Consider the following 20,647-nt stretch of genomic DNA (forward strand, 5'->3'; position numbering starts at 1 on the left):
ATGAATTAGCTTACCAATAATATCCGGAACAAATGCTTCTGGTAATTTTCCTTCAATGGCCGGACTCAAAAATCCTCCTGTCGTCATTACTACGCTACTCATTTCTCGTACGGAACTTCCGTTTTCAAAATCACCATAATTATTAGAAAAAACAACGACCACGTCAGAAGGAAGTGTTTCATTTGAATTGAGGCTAAGTTTCTCCATTGAAATAGTCGTTCTTGAATCATTCTTTATGATTGTGTCATGAGTTTGCGATTCATTTTCAGCTTGAATTTCCGGTGACTCTGGAGTCTCAATTGCAGGCAAATATTCAAATATATGCACCGGCCGAGTTAAAGATTCAGCACTTCCAGCCTTAAGAAAATTCATGTTTGATGACCGGCTAATAGGAAATTTTCCAATATCTCTTGTAGAAATTACTGGTTCCACATTGCTAATATAATCCAATATTTCATAAACATTCATGTGGAGGTTTTTTAAACTCTGACGTGCATCTTTTAAGTCTGGTTCAAGTCGATTAGCTAACGGAAGAAAAAATAAGAATGTTAGCATAAAATTTGTATTATGAACAATTACACTTGTATCTTAGGGTTTATACAAACGAGTGCAATACACCCCCTCGAGGGCATCACAGCTTCAGTAGATGTTTTCCCGCGAACTAAGCGCATAGGACATAAGCCGGGTCTTAAATCCTATAGCTGCTATAAATCTGATCAATCGGGAATGACACAACTTCAGGGTTTCAAAGTTAGAAGTTTGGACATTTCTATGGGTTTTATTTTTGCTTAACTGATTTGATATTCAAAATTGTATAAGGATTGGCTGACTATAGCTGCAATATAACTGAATTTTGGTATTTTTGAAGATAAAAGCGTGGGAGTATTTTCAAAATTCATATAAAAACTTATTATTCAAAATTTATTTTTATGTTTTTACTTTAACAATAGTTGTATAAATGATTCCCATTGTAGTTGTCTTGACCCCAATCAGTACATTCTTAACGCTGAACCAAATATTTTTTTTTTCATAGGATTGCAGACTTCCCAATTCACTTCAACCCGCTCACTCACTGACTTATCTGAGTTGTCTTTGTATCATTGCTCTGTTACAGGACGTATGAGAGACACCGAACGGGCGTTTTAGCTCGTTGGCCGGTATGGCCGCAAATATGCCGGTGCAAACCTTTTAAATTGCGTCTATTCTTCATTGGCAAATGCATTTTTTCGAAAGGACAAAGACGCACGGTCCCATATCAAGTGAATACGGAGATTGGTTAATGGTTAAAATTTCGTTTATTGATGTCTTTCGAATGTTGGATTCTGAGCAATTTTTGGTCGTAATCTAAAAGGCAATAACTTTACTTCCAATCGATAAAATATCATGAAATTATCACTGGACTTGAAAAATAACAGATACTAACGCACAGGTTGACATATAGATGGCATCACAAGGGTGCGCTAGATTCAGTGTTGGGACTTGTGCCAGCATCAAATATTGTAATCATCTCTAATTAGTTCTCTCAGTATAACTAGCCGCAGCGGTCCACTAATTGCCCCTTATCATATTTTTTGATTCTCCCAGATTCGCATGCGCAAGAACAACAATTCTGCGCAAGCTTCTGCGCAAGCAGTTAGTTTATGCACTTGTATTTTCGGCATTGATTCGACCGACCGCGTTTGCTTTGGGGTTAAATTGACCCATAATAAATATTGAAATCGAAATTGATTTCATTAATTCAGAATGTCCTGTTTAATTTGAAACGCACCTTGGACCTTGGACCTTACATATAGGACCTAAGTCTTAACAGTTATAAAAAGGTTTCGTTTTAATTTTACTTGATTTTTACCAAAAGCTGCGCAAAAAAATAGAACCACCACCAGATACATTTTTTCAATAGTCATCATAATCATATTCTTAGTTATAGGAAAACGTTTCATACATTTTCCAAATTAAAGTATCTATAAAAAAAAAAAAAAAATACAATTTTTTTTAATGCTATTAAGGTATTTAACAAAATGTATTAATGTCTATAAAATTCCAAAAATGGATTTTTAATTATAATAATGATTAAATCGTATGAGATTCATTAGTAAACAATATTGATATATTAAAAATGCGTGTGTTAATATTTGGTAGCGCATCCTTTATTGGCTAAAAAAGCTGAACAACGCCTTGGCATTGAATCGGCTAAGTCCTGGCAGGGTTTTTTGGGTATATTAGTCCATGATTCCTTAATAATACCCCAAAGGAAACCTATTGGCAGCGAAAAAAAATTCGAGGATCTCATAGCGATTCAGAATATTCTTCATGGAAAGTTGGTTTCTTTAAATTCAGTCGACACTTTTATGAACCAGGATGACGTAGAAACCTATTCCACGGAGTTTTTAAATTTACTGGAATATCCTGGTTTACCACCTCACCATTTGCAGTAACAAAGTAAGTGTCAGCTCTCATTATGATGCGTAACATGAGTCGGTTAAGTCGAGCAACCTCTACTATGCAACGGTAACCGATTTACCATTCGATTTTAAGCCCGAATCCGAGCGGTTTAGTTTGCTCGAAAAGAAATCTGGGTAATGTCTTAATTTTCTAGCTTAAAAACAACAAAACTTTTGCCAATTCCGATCATCCTAATGAAAAGTTTTAGATTGAATAAGTTTGCACAAAAAAAAAAAACGAAAGTCTGTTCATTATATCTTGTGATAATTCTGGTGATGGGAGATGGCGTAGTTTTTTGCATAAAATCAGATCATGTTCAGCGTAATTAGATTTTCGGTCTGGTAATTGCAGGAGTTTAAGTCAACCGGATAAGAGAAAACATAACCCAAGCACAGCTTCGACGACCCTGCAATGTTTTTAAGTTTAGCAGTTGAAGCCTGTAATGATAAGGCGGTTAATAAACGGAATATTGCGGGCTCCAAACGCAAGAATAGTATTCGAGTATAGGTCATTAAGAACTCAAACTATCGTTTAATAAAGGAAAACATTCCTCTGTCTTTATTCACGGTCACATAACAACTTATGATTATATAGGACCTCAAAAATATTTATCGATGGCACATGATCTAAGACGTGATTCTTAAGACGTACAAACCCATAAGAGTAAACAGCGGAGAAAGATCATACAGCTTATGTATACATAGGTTGTGAAGTAATCAAATTCTCCAGTATTTTTGATAAAACAGAAAACTTTGCTATATCAATATAGCTCTTTAGATTATGTTTTGAACTTCCTTTATGTAGAGGACTGATAAAAGACCCATTCCAATTCATGGGTAAGACCTGGGTGGAAGCCATGGGTAGTTAGCTTTCCTTTCTTGTATAATATTTTTTTTTGCATTTTTATTATACCCTTGCAGAGGGTATTATAATTTTGTTCAAAAGTGTGCAGACTGGATTTGATCGCTATCTTCCTGGTACTTCGTCAGGAAGATCCAGTAGTAACAGATTTGCCCTATTGGCGGAGGTTAACGAAAACCAACCAACGCCAGACACTGCAAAAAAACCCAAGCCCCCTCCAATCTACACTACTGGTCTTAGGTTAGACGCACTCACTTTTTTTTAAATAAAATACTATATTTATAATAATGCTTATTCTAATTGTCCAAAGAGCTTTTCTTATCAGAGTTCAAATCTTGTTCGAAAAATATGTGCTCACAGCTGGTTGATTTGCGAAAAAATAACTGTACATTCGAAGATTGCAGAAAGTTCTATTGCAATCTAGCGTGTTTTCGGTTGGTCATTGAAATAGACGCACTTCCGATTTCTTTGTCTTGCTTAAACAAGTGCAGTTTTTTGTACTGAGATAATATTAAAAACAAGAAAGGAAAGCTAACTTCGGGCGGAGCCGAAGTTGATATACCCTTGCAGTTCAGTCGCAGTCCGCTAGGTGGCGCCACGCATCTTATATTATTAGATATGTAGCGGATCGTATATAGTCGGCCGATTCTTATGAAATTTGGCATATTGAATTATTTTTCCCAAAATAGAATCTGTACCAAATCCCATCTTTCTAACTTAAAAAACACCAAAGTTATGCAAATTTCGGTCGTTCTATGACAGCTATAGGATATAGTCGGCCGATCCTTATGAAATTTTGTACACAAGATATGTTGGTCAAATATAACATGTGTGGAAAGTCCCAACCCTCTAACTTAAAAAACATCAAAGTTATGGCATTTCCGATCAATTAGTTATATGGCCGCTATAGGATATAGTCGACCGATCCCGGCCGTTCCGACTTATATACTACCTGCAAAGGAAAGAAGGGTGTGTGCAAAGTTTCAACTCGATAGCTTTAAAACTGAGAGACTAGTTTGCGTAGAAACCGACAGACAGACAGACAGACAGACGGACAGACGGACAGACGGACATGCTCTTATCAACTCAGGAGGTGATCCTGATCAAGAATATATATACTTTATAGGGTCGGAGATGTCTCCTTCACTGCGTTGCACACTTTTGACCAAAATTATAATACCCTTTGCAAGGGTATAATAAACAAGTAAATTGTTTTAGAGCTATATTTAAAGTAAGAATGGGGAAAGCTGGTGTTATGAGCTTATTAGAACGTAAAAAAGTAGACTTTTTTCACTCGCAAGGCCTGTCCAATCGAAACATTGCCAAAAAGATAAAGCGCAGCTCCAGGACTGTTGATAGATATTTAAAAGATCCAGGGGAATATGGAAACAACTTTAAAGGAAAACAAGAAAGGAAAGCTAACTTCGGGCGGAGCCGAAGTTGATATACCCTTGCAGTTGAGTCGCAGTCCGCTAGGTGGCGCCACGCATCTTATATTATTAGATATATAGCGGATCGTATATAGTCGGCCGATCCTTATGAAATTTGGCATATCGAATTATTTTGCCAAAAGAGGAATCCATTAAAACTCCCATGCTTCTAACTTGAAAAACAACGATTTTATAGCATTTCCGATCAATCAGTTATATGACAGCTATAGGATATAGATGGCCGATCCTTATGAAATTCGACAAATCAGATTGTTTTTCCCAAAATAGAATCTGTACCAAATCCCATCTTTCTAACTTAAAAAACAACAAAGTTATGCCAATTTCGATCGTTCTATGACAGCTATAGGATATAGTCGGCCGATCCTTATGAAATTTTGTACACAAGATATTTTGGTCAAATATAACATGTGTGGAAAGTCTCAACCCTCTAACTTAAAAAACACCAAAGTTATGGCATTTCCGATCAATCAGTTATATGGCAGCTATAGGATATAGTCGACCGATCCCGGCCGTTCCGACTTATATACTGCCTGCAAAGGAAAGAAGGGTGTGTGCAAAGTTTCAACTCGATAGCTTTAAAACTGAGAGACTAGTTTGCGTAGAAACAGACAGACGGACATGCTCATATCGACTCAGGAGATGATCCTGATCAAGAATATATATACTTTATAGGGTCGGAGATGTCTCCTTCACTGCGTTGCACACTTTTGACCAAAATTATAATACCCTCTGCAAGGGTATAAAAAAGAGCACTATCTGAACAAGCAGTTCGCAAAATTGTTGGAATCGCATCAAATTCGACCAAGTCCGCAGCTAAGATTAAGGAATTAGCCGAAGTAAAAGCAAGCCTTTCAACCGTTCAGCGTACAATCAGAAATTCAGAACACCTAAAGCGTCTAAAAATCAAGAAAAAACCTCCTCTGAATGCAATACGCAAAGAAAAACGGCTTCAATTCGCGAAGGAACTCGCCTTAATGATTGGCGTTCTGTTGTTTTTACTGATGAAAAACGTTTTAATTTAGATGGCCCCGATGGTTTTCAATATTATTATCACGATTTGCGAAAAGATGAGATATATATAAGGCGCCACCACAGCCGAGAAGGTGGAGTAATGGTGTGGGGTGCCATCACGTTTTATGGAACAATTGACTTGATTTTTATCGATCAGAAGATGAACGGCGATCGCTTCAAAACATTGTTGGAGTCCGTATTTCCAAATTAAATACTCTCTTTCGACCAATTCCTTGGATTTTTCAACAAGACAATGCTCCTATTCATAACGGTCGAGTAGTAAAGTCGTTTATTTCGAGTCAAAATGTTAATATCATGACCTGGCCATCATATTCTCCAGATCTTAACATAATTGAAAATGTTTGGGGCTGGCTAACACGGAAGATATACGAAGGAGGAAAGCAATACGAAGATAAGGAAACATTAACTGCAGCTATTAAACGTGCTTGGAGCGAGATTTCGTTGAAATACATAGATTCCCTGTATTTACTAACAAAGGAGGCAGAACCCATTACTAAAATGTTTTTTTTTTATTTCTAATAAATCAAATATTAACACCAACTACAAATTTAAGTTAAAAATAAGTTACTTTTTAAAAAAAAAATTTTATTTCTAAGTGCGTCTATTCTATTGACCAAGAAAAATGTGCCTTTTTTTAAGTTGCTTGAAGAAAATGTTTGAAACACAACTTATGTTATATTTTTATATAATTTTGAATATTATAATTGAAGTATTATTAAATAACCAAGATTTTTGCATATTAACATTTTTTCAATAATCATTAAAATAAAATATATAAATTAAATTTGTGTGGAAAACTTAGTGCATCTAACCCAAGACCAGCAGTGTATATCAGGGAGAAAAACTCGAGTGCGTTGGTCAACGGAATTGCGTCGTTGATCGGAAACGATGACAAATTTCATGTTGTCCCGTTTATCAAAGGGAACATCCACGAAACAAAGGTGCAAAGCAAGACTGAAGAGCACTTCCGTATTGTGTCCAAATATTTGGACAATGATCGGATAAGCTATTACACGTACCAGCTGAAAAGCAGCAAGGGAATACAAGTGATAGTAAAGGGAATCGAACCCGATGTTACCGCCGCGGAAATAAAAACCGCCCTTAAAGAAAAGGGCTTCGTCGCCAAGAACCTTATTAACATTCTAAATAAAGTTAAAAAGCCACAACCACTCTTCAAGGTCGAGCTCGAGCCAGAAAGCAGGTCGCTGAAGAAAAACGAAGTCCACCTAATCTACAAGCTGCAATATCTTTTGCATCGTAGAATCACAGTTGAAGAGCCACATAAACGCAACGGTCCAGTGCAATGCACTAACTGCCAAGAGTATGGTCACACTAGGTCAAACTGCACACTTCGGGCTGTCTGTGTTGTCTGCGGGGACACTCAACACTCCACTTACTGCACTACAAACAAGGACATTGCGGAGGCAACCATACGGCAAACGATAGAGGATGTATGGTGCACAAGGAGTTGAAGAGTCGCATGCGTCAAGCGACCGCAACGCGCAATCAAAATCCACAGAATCTGTACATTGCATCAAAAGCTACGCCAGACGTCTTCTTCGCCAAAGCTGCGAGGTCCTCATTCGGTCCCCTAAACACCACCAACGGCTTCTCCTATGCCGATGCTCTACGATCTGGAATGGGAAATCCAGCCTAATTCAGCCTAACTCACAAAGCGCTCAACAGGCCCCAGAACAGCCACATAGCAAAACGGAAACTATGATGCTTACCCTCCAACAAAGTATGATGGAGATTATTTCATTCATGAAAACGACCATGCAAACAGTTGTTCAAACCCAAAACATGGTAATACAGCTGCTCGTAGCACAGCAGTCTGAATAATCTATGCAGACTCTACGAAGATCAATTTTATAAGCAAATTACGCATTTTATAAGCAAATACAACTTTCAAATAAGAGGCTATACAATCTACTACACAGATCATCCATTTTCACCATTTTCACAAAAGGTTTGAAACAAACTTCTTGTAGGCCACATCGATACAAAATCAGTCAAGAAACGGAAGCCTTTCAATCGCTGCCGTTTAATGCCCTCCTCGTTTCTCAATCTCGGAAGGACAATTTATGGACTTCTACAATTCACTTGGAGATCGTTTTATAGCCGCAGGAGACTAAAACGCCAAACGCAAGCACTGGGGATCACATCTAGTGACTCCCAGAGAAAGGCAATTGTACAATGCAATTATAAATGTGAGAAATAAACTGGACTATGTTTCCCCTGGAAGTCCCATATACTGGCCAACCGACCCACGCAAGCTCCCAGACCTTATTGATTTTGCGGTGACAAAAAACATACCTTGCACTCTAATAAGTGCCTCGGACTTATCATCAGACCACTCGCATGTGCTTTTAACGCTTCTTTAAAGCCCAGAAATATCTGAACACCCCCTCAGCCTGACATCGCCAAAAACAAACTGGCTTAAATATAAAAAGTACTTGAGTGCCCATATAGAACTAGCACCGGAGTTTAACATGGAAAAAGCCAACATCTCTACTCCTCAAGGGAAGGAAGTAGACCGAAACAAAAACCACAAATCTAATCAGCAAATCGAACAGCTCGTGCGAACAAAGAGGCGCCAGAATCAAAGTAACGCCTTATGGAAGCAACCTGATGGTTCGACCTGGCCCTTCACCATATAACCTATAAGCACAATGTATCCCCAGTGGAGGGCCCGCCCACCCAAATCTTAGCGCCCCAAACGAAATGACCACTCCGATCACCCCGAAGAAACTCTTCAGGATACTGGGCTCGCAGCGACGAAGACCGAGCTACACATCTCAAAAGTTTCTTCCAGCCAAACCCTGCCTCAAATTCATTCCTCCTGCCAGTCATTCAGCCAGAGGCTACCCCTCAGTCAACTGCACCTTCATTCCGGCCGAACGAAATCGAAAAAGTCATAAGAGGGCTAAAACCAAAAAAGGCTCCCGGTGGTGACTGACGCCAAAGATGCTGATCGAACTTCCAAAATGCGCTATAGAGGTCGTCTGCAAACTATTTAATGGTAACATTAATCTTGGCTATTTCCCAAAAAAGTGGAAGAAGTCCATCATAATAATGATACCGAAGCCTGGAAAAGACCACACAACACCGTCATCGTACAGACCAATAAGCCTTCTATATTGTTTGTCTAAATTGTTTGAAAAATGCTTGCTAACTCGAATAACACCATATCTGGAAGCTTGCAAAATTATCCCGACAGATCCCGCCTGCGACGCAACGACCTTCCAACCCAGTAATCGATTTTTAGGGCCGTCTAACTCTGAATCAGTCAACATGATTGTTAGTTAAGTTAACAAGAAAGGAAAGCTAACTTCGGGTGGAGCCGAATTGTATATACCCTTGCAGTTGAGTCGCAGCCCGCTAGGTAGCGCCACGCATCTTATGTTATTAGATATATAGCGGATAGCACATAGACGGCCGATCCTTATGAAATTTGGAAAATAAGATTATTTTGTCCAATATAGAATCTGTACCAAGACCCATCTTTCTAACTTAAAAAACACCAAAGTTATGCCAATGTCGATCGTTCTATGACAGCTATAGGATATAGTCGGCCGATCCTTATGAAATTTTGTACACAAGATATTTTGGTCAAATATGTGTGGAAAGTCTCAATTTGGCAGATCGTATAAGTTTGCCCAAATTAGAATCTATAGAAAGTCCCATCCTTCTAACATAAAAAACACCAAAGTTATGGCATTTCCGATCAATCAGTTATATGGCAGCTATAGGATATAGTCGACCGATCGCGGCCGTTCGGACTTATGTACTACCTGAAAGGTAAAGAAGGATATAATTTTGACCAAAATTATAATACCCTCTGCAAGGGTATAAAAATATAAGATTTGATTAAAAAAAAAGTGTGGAACGCAGTGAAGGTGACATCTCCGACCCTATAAAGTATATATATTCTTGATCAGAATCACCTCCTGAGTCGATATAAGCATGTCCGTCTGTCTGTCGGTTTCTACGCAAACTAGTCTCTCAGTTTTAGAGCTATCGATTCCAAAGATATGGTAACTGCTAAAAAGCATTTTTTTAATTTTAGTTGGTACACATACATTTCAAAAATGATATGTACTAGAAACAATGATGGTCATCGTCATTACACGGCCAACTTGTATTCAATATATGATACAAGAAAGGAGCCGAAGTTTATATACCCTTGCAGTTCAGTCGCAGTCCGCTAGGTGGCGCCACGCATCTTAAATTATTAGATATGTAGCGGATCGTATATAGTCGGCCGATCCTTATGAAATTTGGCATATTGAATTATTTTTCCCAAAATAGAATCTGTACCAAATCCCATCTTTCTAACTTAAAAAACACCAAAGTTATGCCAATTTCGATCGTTCTATGACAGCTATAGGACATAGTCGGCCGATCCTTATGAAATTTTGTACACAAGATATTTTGGTCAAATATAACATGTGTGGAAAGTCTCAACCCTCTAACTTAAAAAACACCAAAGTTATGGCATTTCCGATCAATCAGTTATATGGCAGCTATAGGATATAGTCGACCGATCCCGGCCGTTCCGACTTATATACTGCCTGCAAAGGAAAGAAGGGTGTGTGCAAAGTTTCAACTCGATAGCTTTAAAACTGAGAGACTAGTTTGCGTAGAAACAGACAGACGGACATGCTCATATCGACTCAGGAGATGATCCTGATCAAGAATATATATACTTTATAGGGTCGGAGATGTCTCCTTCACTGCGTTGCACACTTTTGACCAAAATTATAATACCCTCTGCAAGGGTATAAAAAAGAGCACTATCTGAACAAGCAGTTCGCAAAATTGTTGGAATCGCATCAAATTCGACCAAGTCCGCAGCTAAGATTAAGGAATTAGCCGAAGTAAAAGCAAGCCTTTCAACCGTTCAGCGTACAATCAGAAATTCAGAACACCTAAAGCGTCTAAAAATCAAGAAAAAACCTCCTCTGAATGCAATACGCAAAGAAAAACGGCTTCAATTCGCGAAGGAACTCGCCTTAATGATTGGCGTTCTGTTGTTTTTACTGATGAAAAACGTTTTAATTTAGATGGCCCCGATGGTTTTCAATATTATTATCACGATTTGCGAAAAGATGAGATATATATAAGGCGCCACCACAGCCGAGAAGGTGGAGTAATGGTGTGGGGTGCCATCACGTTTTATGGAACAATTGACTTGATTTTTATCGATCAGAAGATGAACGGCGATCGCTTCAAAACATTGTTGGAGTCCGTATTTCCAAATTAAATACTCTCTTTCGACCAATTCCTTGGATTTTTCAACAAGACAATGCTCCTATTCATAACGGTCGAGTAGTAAAGTCGTTTATTTCGAGTCAAAATGTTAATATCATGACCTGGCCATCATATTCTCCAGATCTTAACATAATTGAAAATGTTTGGGGCTGGCTAACACGGAAGATATACGAAGGAGGAAAGCAATACGAAGATAAGGAAACATTAACTGCAGCTATTAAACGTGCTTGGAGCGAGATTTCGTTGAAATACATAGATTCCCTGTATTTACTAACAAAGGAGGCAGAACCCATTACTAAAATGTTTTTTTTTTATTTCTAATAAATCAAATATTAACACCAACTACAAATTTAAGTTAAAAATAAGTTACTTTTTAAAAAAAAAATTTTATTTCTAAGTGCGTCTATTCTATTGACCAAGAAAAATGTGCCTTTTTTTAAGTTGCTTGAAGAAAATGTTTGAAACACAACTTATGTTATATTTTTATATAATTTTGAATATTATAATTGAAGTATTATTAAATAACCAAGATTTTTGCATATTAACATTTTTTCAATAATCATTAAAATAAAATATATAAATTAAATTTGTGTGGAAAACTTAGTGCATCTAACCCAAGACCAGCAGTGTATATCAGGGAGAAAAACTCGAGTGCGTTGGTCAACGGAATTGCGTCGTTGATCGGAAACGATGACAAATTTCATGTTGTCCCGTTTATCAAAGGGAACATCCACGAAACAAAGGTGCAAAGCAAGACTGAAGAGCACTTCCGTATTGTGTCCAAATATTTGGACAATGATCGGATAAGCTATTACACGTACCAGCTGAAAAGCAGCAAGGGAATACAAGTGATAGTAAAGGGAATCGAACCCGATGTTACCGCCGCGGAAATAAAAACCGCCCTTAAAGAAAAGGGCTTCGTCGCCAAGAACCTTATTAACATTCTAAATAAAGTTAAAAAGCCACAACCACTCTTCAAGGTCGAGCTCGAGCCAGAAAGCAGGTCGCTGAAGAAAAACGAAGTCCACCTAATCTACAAGCTGCAATATCTTTTGCATCGTAGAATCACAGTTGAAGAGCCACATAAACGCAACGGTCCAGTGCAATGCACTAACTGCCAAGAGTATGGTCACACTAGGTCAAACTGCACACTTCGGGCTGTCTGTGTTGTCTGCGGGGACACTCAACACTCCACTTACTGCACTACAAACAAGGACATTGCGGAGGCAACCATACGGCAAACGATAGAGGATGTATGGTGCACAAGGAGTTGAAGAGTCGCATGCGTCAAGCGACCGCAACGCGCAATCAAAATCCACAGAATCTGTACATTGCATCAAAAGCTACGCCAGACGTCTTCTTCGCCAAAGCTGCGAGGTCCTCATTCGGTCCCCTAAACACCACCAACGGCTTCTCCTATGCCGATGCTCTACGATCTGGAATGGGAAATCCAGCCTAATTCAGCCTAACTCACAAAGCGCTCAACAGGCCCCAGAACAGCCACATAGCAAAACGGAAACTATGATGCTTACCCTCCAACAAAGTATGATGGAGATTATTTCATTCATGAAAACGACCATGCAAACAGTTGTTCAAACCCAAAACATGGTAATACAGCTGCTCGTAGCACAGCAGTCTGAATAATCTATGCAGACTCTACGAAGATCAATTTTATAAGCAAATTACGCATTTTATAAGCAAATACAACTTTCAAATAAGAGGCTATACAATCTACTACACAGATCATCCATTTTCACCATTTTCACAAAAGGTTTGAAACAAACTTCTTGTAGGCCACATCGATACAAAATCAGTCAAGAAACGGAAGCCTTTCAATCGCTGCCGTTTAATGCCCTCCTCGTTTCTCAATCTCGGAAGGACAATTTATGGACTTCTACAATTCACTTGGAGATCGTTTTATAGCCGCAGGAGACTAAAACGCCAAACGCAAGCACTGGGGATCACATCTAGTGACTCCCAGAGAAAGGCAATTGTACAATGCAATTATAAATGTGAGAAATAAACTGGACTATGTTTCCCCTGGAAGTCCCATATACTGGCCAACCGACCCACGCAAGCTCCCAGACCTTATTGATTTTGCGGTGACAAAAAACATACCTTGCACTCTAATAAGTGCCTCGGACTTATCATCAGACCACTCGCATGTGCTTTTAACGCTTCTTTAAAGCCCAGAAATATCTGAACACCCCCTCAGCCTGACATCGCCAAAAACAAACTGGCTTAAATATAAAAAGTACTTGAGTGCCCATATAGAACTAGCACCGGAGTTTAACATGGAAAAAGCCAACATCTCTACTCCTCAAGGGAAGGAAGTAGACCGAAACAAAAACCACAAATCTAATCAGCAAATCGAACAGCTCGTGCGAACAAAGAGGCGCCAGAATCAAAGTAACGCCTTATGGAAGCAACCTGATGGTTCGACCTGGCCCTTCACCATATAACCTATAAGCACAATGTATCCCCAGTGGAGGGCCCGCCCACCCAAATCTTAGCGCCCCAAACGAAATGACCACTCCGATCACCCCGAAGAAACTCTTCAGGATACTGGGCTCGCAGCGACGAAGACCGAGCTACACATCTCAAAAGTTTCTTCCAGCCAAACCCTGCCTCAAATTCATTCCTCCTGCCAGTCATTCAGCCAGAGGCTACCCCTCAGTCAACTGCACCTTCATTCCGGCCGAACGAAATCGAAAAAGTCATAAGAGGGCTAAAACCAAAAAAGGCTCCCGGTGGTGACTGACGCCAAAGATGCTGATCGAACTTCCAAAATGCGCTATAGAGGTCGTCTGCAAACTATTTAATGGTAACATTAATCTTGGCTATTTCCCAAAAAAGTGGAAGAAGTCCATCATAATAATGATACCGAAGCCTGGAAAAGACCACACAACACCGTCATCGTACAGACCAATAAGCCTTCTATATTGTTTGTCTAAATTGTTTGAAAAATGCTTGCTAACTCGAATAACACCATATCTGGAAGCTTGCAAAATTATCCCGACAGATCCCGCCTGCGACGCAACGACCTTCCAACCCAGTAATCGATTTTTAGGGCCGTCTAACTCTGAATCAGTCAACATGATTGTTAGTTAAGTTAACAAGAAAGGAAAGCTAACTTCGGGTGGAGCCGAATTGTATATACCCTTGCAGTTGAGTCGCAGCCCGCTAGGTAGCGCCACGCATCTTATGTTATTAGATATATAGCGGATAGCACATAGACGGCCGATCCTTATGAAATTTGGAAAATAAGATTATTTTGTCCAATATAGAATCTGTACCAAGACCCATCTTTCTAACTTAAAAAACACCAAAGTTATGCCAATGTCGATCGTTCTATGACAGCTATAGGATATAGTCGGCCGATCCTTATGAAATTTTGTACACAAGATATTTTGGTCAAATATGTGTGGAAAGTCTCAATTTGGCAGATCGTATAAGTTTGCCCAAATTAGAATCTATAGAAAGTCCCATCCTTCTAACATAAAAAACACCAAAGTTATGGCATTTCCGATCAATCAGTTATATGGCAGCTATAGGATATAGTCGACCGATCGCGGCCGTTCGGACTTATGTACTACCTGAAAGGTAAAGAAGGATATAATTTTGACCAAAATTATAATACCCTCTGCAAGGGTATAAAAATATAAGATTTGATTAAAAAAAAAGTGTGGAACGCAGTGAAGGTGACATCTCCGACCCTATAAAGTATATATATTCTTGATCAGAATCACCTCCTGAGTCGATATAAGCATGTCCGTCTGTCTGTCGGTTTCTACGCAAACTAGTCTCTCAGTTTTAGAGCTATCGATTCCAAAGATATGGTAACTGCTAAAAAGCATTTTTTTAATTTTAGTTGGTACACATACATTTCAAAAATGATATGTACTAGAAACAATGATGGTCATCGTCATTACACGGCCAACTTGTATTCAATATATGATACAAGAAAGGAGCCGAAGTTTATATACCCTTGCAGTTCAGTCGCAGTCCGCTAGGTGGCGCCACGCATCTTAAATTATTAGATATGTAGCGGATCGTATATAGTCGGCCGATCCTTATGAAATTTGGCATATTGAATTATTTTTCCCAAAATAGAATCTGTACCAAATCCCATCTTTCTAACTTAAAAAACACCAAAGTTATGCCAATTTCGATCGTTCTATGACAGCTATAGGACATAGTCGGCCGATCCTTATGAAATTTTGTACACAAGATATTTTGGTCAAATATAACATGTGTGGAAAGTCCCAACCCTCTAACTTAAAAAAGTCAAAGTTATGGCATTTCCGATCAATCAGTTATATGGCAGCTATAGGATATAGTCGACCGATCCCGGCCGTTCCGACTTATATACTGCCTGCAAAGGAAAGAAGGGTGTGTGCAAAGTTTCAACTCGATAGCTTTAAAACTGAGACTAGTTTGCGTAGAAACGGACAGACGGACATGCTCATATCGACTCAGGAGGTGATCCTGATCAAGAATATATATACTTTATAGGGTCGGAGATGTCTCCTTCACTGCGTTGCACACTTTTGACCAAAATTATAATACCCTCTGCAAGGGTATAAAAATTTGATCAATTTATTCTCTTAAATGTACCGCGGAAACTGTGGAGGATAGAACCTATGTTTGTTGTGGACTTTGGTTCAGGGGAGCCTACAGGTTATGGAGCAGATGAAATTATGAGGGGAGGAAAAAAAAAAGTTGGAAATTGTCGGCCTGTGTAATTAGAATATAAGTTATACTTGTCAGCAGACTATGAGGATTGTAAAAACTAGGCAAAGTTATTAGTTATACCCACTGGTGAAGAGGAAGAAATATGAAAGCTAGGGAAGGAGGAAAATTCGTTAACTTACGCTTAGCCCTCTATACCCAAGAGTGCCTCAATGCACTTATTAAATATTTTTTATTATGTAAAAAACGAGACACTTTTTTTGAATTGAATTGTATTTGTCAGTTCACAATAAACATGTGAGCTTATGAGTGGAAGCTTTGAAAACTGTCCGAAGCTTTAAAATGGGACTTTTTTTCGTGTTGTTTATATGCATCATGCAATCACTCGCAAAAATGTGTGCACACACAATTCACAATGTTGTGTGATTCGAATTGTGTTTTTGTTAATTAATGAAAGTGAAATAACTTCAAAATAAGATCAGGAGATATGATATAATATTATATAATCCAAAATTTGGAATTTGGAATCCCAAACATTTTCAAGCCGTTGAGCGTGAAGCGAGAGATACCTAAAAAGGCACAAATGTTTTTTTCGGATCCGTGCCATAAGAAAATACCTAAAAATATAATATGTAATATGCATATGCGTTCTTAGTGTAAGGGAAGAGTTCGAGATAAGCTTAGTGTGCGAAACGCAAGAGAAGCTATCATTTAGCATCTTTGCAAATTTAGAGTGGGAATATCGAAGGGAGTAGTTTTGACGATTGGACAGTGGGAGCAGATGGAAAACTTAAAAGATCTGATCTTGCGTGAGAGAATTCTGCGTTAGTTGAGAGAATTTGGACTATGTGTCTAAGATCGGGAAACTTTTGCATTGAACGTTTATATATTCTCTACGTGAGAGAGGTTCAGACAAAGTTCATATCAATCGCAAGACCGGGGAAAAACGAATGCAAAGTACTGACTTTGCAAAAACTGTTTAACCGTAGTGGTGCGGTGATAGCCGACTGGCGTAGTAATGAAATATTACGAGTAACAATGTTCGGTGATTTGTTTACGGTAGATATGAAGATGAACATGTTATCAAAAACAACATGCCCTGCATGGGTTTTGCGAATAAGATGGGATATAGTGTTCCCGAAAGGTTTTTCTGTGCTGATCCCGAATCCCATCACGTCAAGGAAAATTAAAGCTTGATTTTGTATCTTTAAAACGAGACCCAAGCCAAACAGTTCGCATGTGCCGTTAGGGCAGGCATTGTGTTTATACAGTCCAATCTCTCAATACTGCCAGTCACGGGTGGTTAAGGGAGTATTACTCTCCTACTGTCGGTGTTCCCACTCATACGGCAAGCGATTGGTTCCTCGTACTGTGTACTTTTTTTGATAAGACCCCTAAATATAAACACGCCGGTGCATGCCTTTAGTTTCCAATAGTACTCTATTTCGTAGCACGTCAGAATTTGACGGTTTGATTTTTCAAAAACGACCAAACAACAAAATATTTCGGAAACACTAAATTCCATCTAATTCGCAATGCAAAAGTTGAAATTTGCAGGGCAGTGCAATCAAATAAGAGTTGTAGAAGTGAAATTATCGCTTTAAACCAGGGGTGCCCAAGCACTGCTTGCAAAATCCAATACCGATGCACAAAATCACAAATACAATTTCAACAACAATCCAACAACAAATTGCCTTCGCACTGGGACGAAAGTGTTAAGTTAAGTGTTGTTAAGCTATGCAAAATTGTAATTGTAATTTTCCTTGCCTATGCTGGGAGCAGCACAGGCAATGATTTTGCTCTACCCATATGACAGAGCAATCCAACAACAAAGGAGGAACGAGAGCAATGGGACTGGGCATCCCTGCTTTAAACAAACAAAAAAGGCATGAGGAAACTTAGTTCACGATATAAAGAACATTAATATGAACTTGATCTTAAACGACCTGTGGTCTTTGTGGTCAAACATTTATGGGGTTAAGGGGTTATATACAGTCAGGCGGTCAAAAAAATGCAGTTTTTGGGTATTTTTTTTTTCAAGGAAATATTTATTTATAAAAGTTGAATTTTTTCTATATTATTTTACATATTTTAAAGTTTAAAAAAATATTTTATATCTGTAAAAATATTATTTCCTTTGGCCTCTGCAGCTTATCTCCCAATGGTCTTCGAAAAAAAAGTGTCTCGCGGTAAACATAATAACTATTTGCAGAATCATCGGAAATCAAAAATTCAAAAAGATGCTTTTAGTATATTAAAAAATGTAGTCCTTAATCGAAGGAATTAAAAAAATATCACTTTTTGACAAAATGGCAGCTTCCAAAAAAAAAAGTTTATTTTTATGGAAAAAAAAATCGACTTCAAATGTTGATTTAAATTATAATTTTAATTTTATTTAAAAGATCTTCGATTAAAGACAGCAAAAAGTAGTTATTAATTTTGTGTGAAAATTAGAGCTAAATCGGTTCAGTGGTTTTCGAGAAATCGTGTTCACCGATTTGAGAAACATAGTTTTGAGAAAAACGATTTTAAAGTTTCACAAACAGTTTACATTGAGTTAAAAATTTTTTCTAGTTTTGTCTGTAACTTGGGAAATATTTCTCGAATCTTCATAAAAATTTTTTTCACAACAGAGAAATATATATTCTTTAAGAAAATGCAAAAAAAAAAAAATCGATTTTTTGAAAATCCTGACTGTATATAACCCCTTAAGCAGTTGCGCGATCAAAAATAAATCATTTTTAGAATTTTTCGACTATTAATACTGGCACAAATTACAACATACTCCCCTCTTTTGGAAATTCAACTTTCAACATAACTGCGCAGAGGCATGGAATAGCTCCATCAGATAATCTTGGTCTATGATTCTTGGTTCCTGACTGTCGCGTCTATCCAGAACCAGAGGCAATTTTCGATCGTCGATCGTCGACAATTAAAACATAAGCATAAGGCAGATTTCATGGCTGGAAAAGCAGCCACCTTGGCATCTGCATACGGCGGCAGCAGCGACATGGACGACCTTCACTATTGAAAGGGTGCATGTTAGAGTCCAGTGTGGAGACCAACCCAGGCTCTTATTTTGTGGCCAGCGGTGAAAATTAAAACAATCAAATCAGATATTGCGAACAGCAGCAGTCCCTCTAACTCGTCCAGGAGCCTGGTGATGAATTTATCACGCAACTGCATTTCCAATGGCTCCAGTACCATGATGGTGAGGTCCTCCTTCTGCACTGCCTTGACATCTCCTGGTAGGTCACTTCCAGGGAAGGCATGCGCTACAAAGAACCTGCGCATGCGAATCTTAGATAAACAGACAGACAAACAGATGACAGACAGACAGATGGACAAACTAGATACATTTTGCGAAGGTAAAATAAAAATTTCGGTAAATCGGATTATTTTGCCCTAAGTTTAATAAGTTCGAACTTATTATCAAAAATACCGAAGTTGTGTAATTTCCGATTAATCAGTTATGTATGGCAGCTAAGGATAGAAGGTGATCCTGATAAAGAATATATACATATACTTTATGCTTGTAATACCCTTTACAAGGATATTAAAATACCTTTCGATTGGAATTCGGATCTGCCGCACCCAGAAAATGTTCAATTCATGGTATTCATGGCATGGTATTCGTTATATAAGAAACTTATTGAAATATTTTATTTTTTTGTATAATAGGTATAATATTATTGGAAATTTTGTCGATTAATACCTTTTTACGAATGAATCTTGAAGTCAAAAGTGAAAACGTATCCAAATATGCTCGTCACTGTATATATGGGTGCATATACCCCTTGCAGTTTTATGACAGTTTTTATTGAAATATATATATGGGACCGCATCGAATGGGTTTCTTATATTATGAACTTAAAACAAACAAGAAAGGAAAGCTAACTTCGGGCGGAGCCCAAGTTAATATACCCAAGTTAATATCGGAAATTACACAACTTGCAGTTGAGTCGCAGTCCGCTAGGCGGCGCCACGTATCTTATATTATTAGATATATAGCAAATCGTATATAGTCGGCCGATCCTTATGAAATTTGGAAAATAAGATTATTTTGTCCAATATAGAATCTGTACCAAGACCCATCTTTCTAACTTAAAAAACACCAAAGTTATGCCAATGTCGATCGTTCTATGACAGCTATAGGATATAGTCGGCCGATCCTTATGAAATTTTGTACACAAGATATTTTGGTCAAATATGTGTGGAAAGTCTCAATTTGGCAGATCGTATAAGTTTGCCCAAATTAGAATCTATAGAAGTCCCATCCTTCTAACATAAAAAACACCAAAGTTATGGCATTTCCGATCAATCAGTTATATGGCAGCTATAGGATATAGTCGACCGATCGCGGCCGTTCGGACTTATGTACTACCTGAAAGGTAAAGAAGGATATAATTTTGACCAAAATTATAATACCCTCTGCAAGGGTATAAAAATATAAGATTTGATTAAAAAAAAAGTGTGGAACGCAGTGAAGGTGACATCTCCGACCCTATAAAGTATATATATTCTTGATCAGAATCACCTCCTGAGTCGATATAAGCATGTCCGTCTGTCTGTCGGTTTCTACGCAAACTAGTCTCTCAGTTTTAGAGCTATCGATTCCAAAGATATGGTAACTGCTAAAAAGCATTTTTTTAATTTTAGTTGGTACACATACATTTCAAAAATGATATGTACTAGAAACAATGATGGTCATTACACGGCCAACTTGTATTCAATATATGATACAAGAAAGGAGCCGAAGTTTATATACCCTTGCAGTTCAGTCGCAGTCCGCTAGGTGGCGCCACGCATCTTAAATTATTAGATATGTAGCGGATCGTATATAGTCGGCCGATCCTTATGAAATTTGGCATATTGAATTATTTTTCCCAAAATAG

The 20,647-nt window shown here is 38.2% G+C and overlaps 1 protein-coding gene across 4 annotated transcripts in view; it reads right to left on the reverse strand.

Moving 5' to 3' along the window:
• The window catches only part of LOC6505487 (transcription initiation factor TFIID subunit 3), a 76,837-nt gene that overhangs the window by 45,098 nt on the left and 11,092 nt on the right, over positions 1–20,647 (reverse strand). For all 4 annotated transcript variants that reach the window (XM_032455898.1, XM_032455897.1, XM_032455896.1 and 1 more), the window contains exon 2: positions 15–524. In XM_032455898.1, the coding sequence (XP_032311789.1) occupies positions 15–524 (510 nt within the window). The remainder of the gene's footprint in view (positions 1–14; positions 525–20,647) is intronic.

The sequence above is a fragment of the Drosophila ananassae genome (assembly GCF_017639315.1).
Source record: "Drosophila ananassae strain 14024-0371.13 chromosome 4 unlocalized genomic scaffold, ASM1763931v2 tig00000054, whole genome shotgun sequence".
Classification (NCBI taxonomy): Eukaryota; Metazoa; Arthropoda; class Insecta; order Diptera; family Drosophilidae; genus Drosophila; species Drosophila ananassae.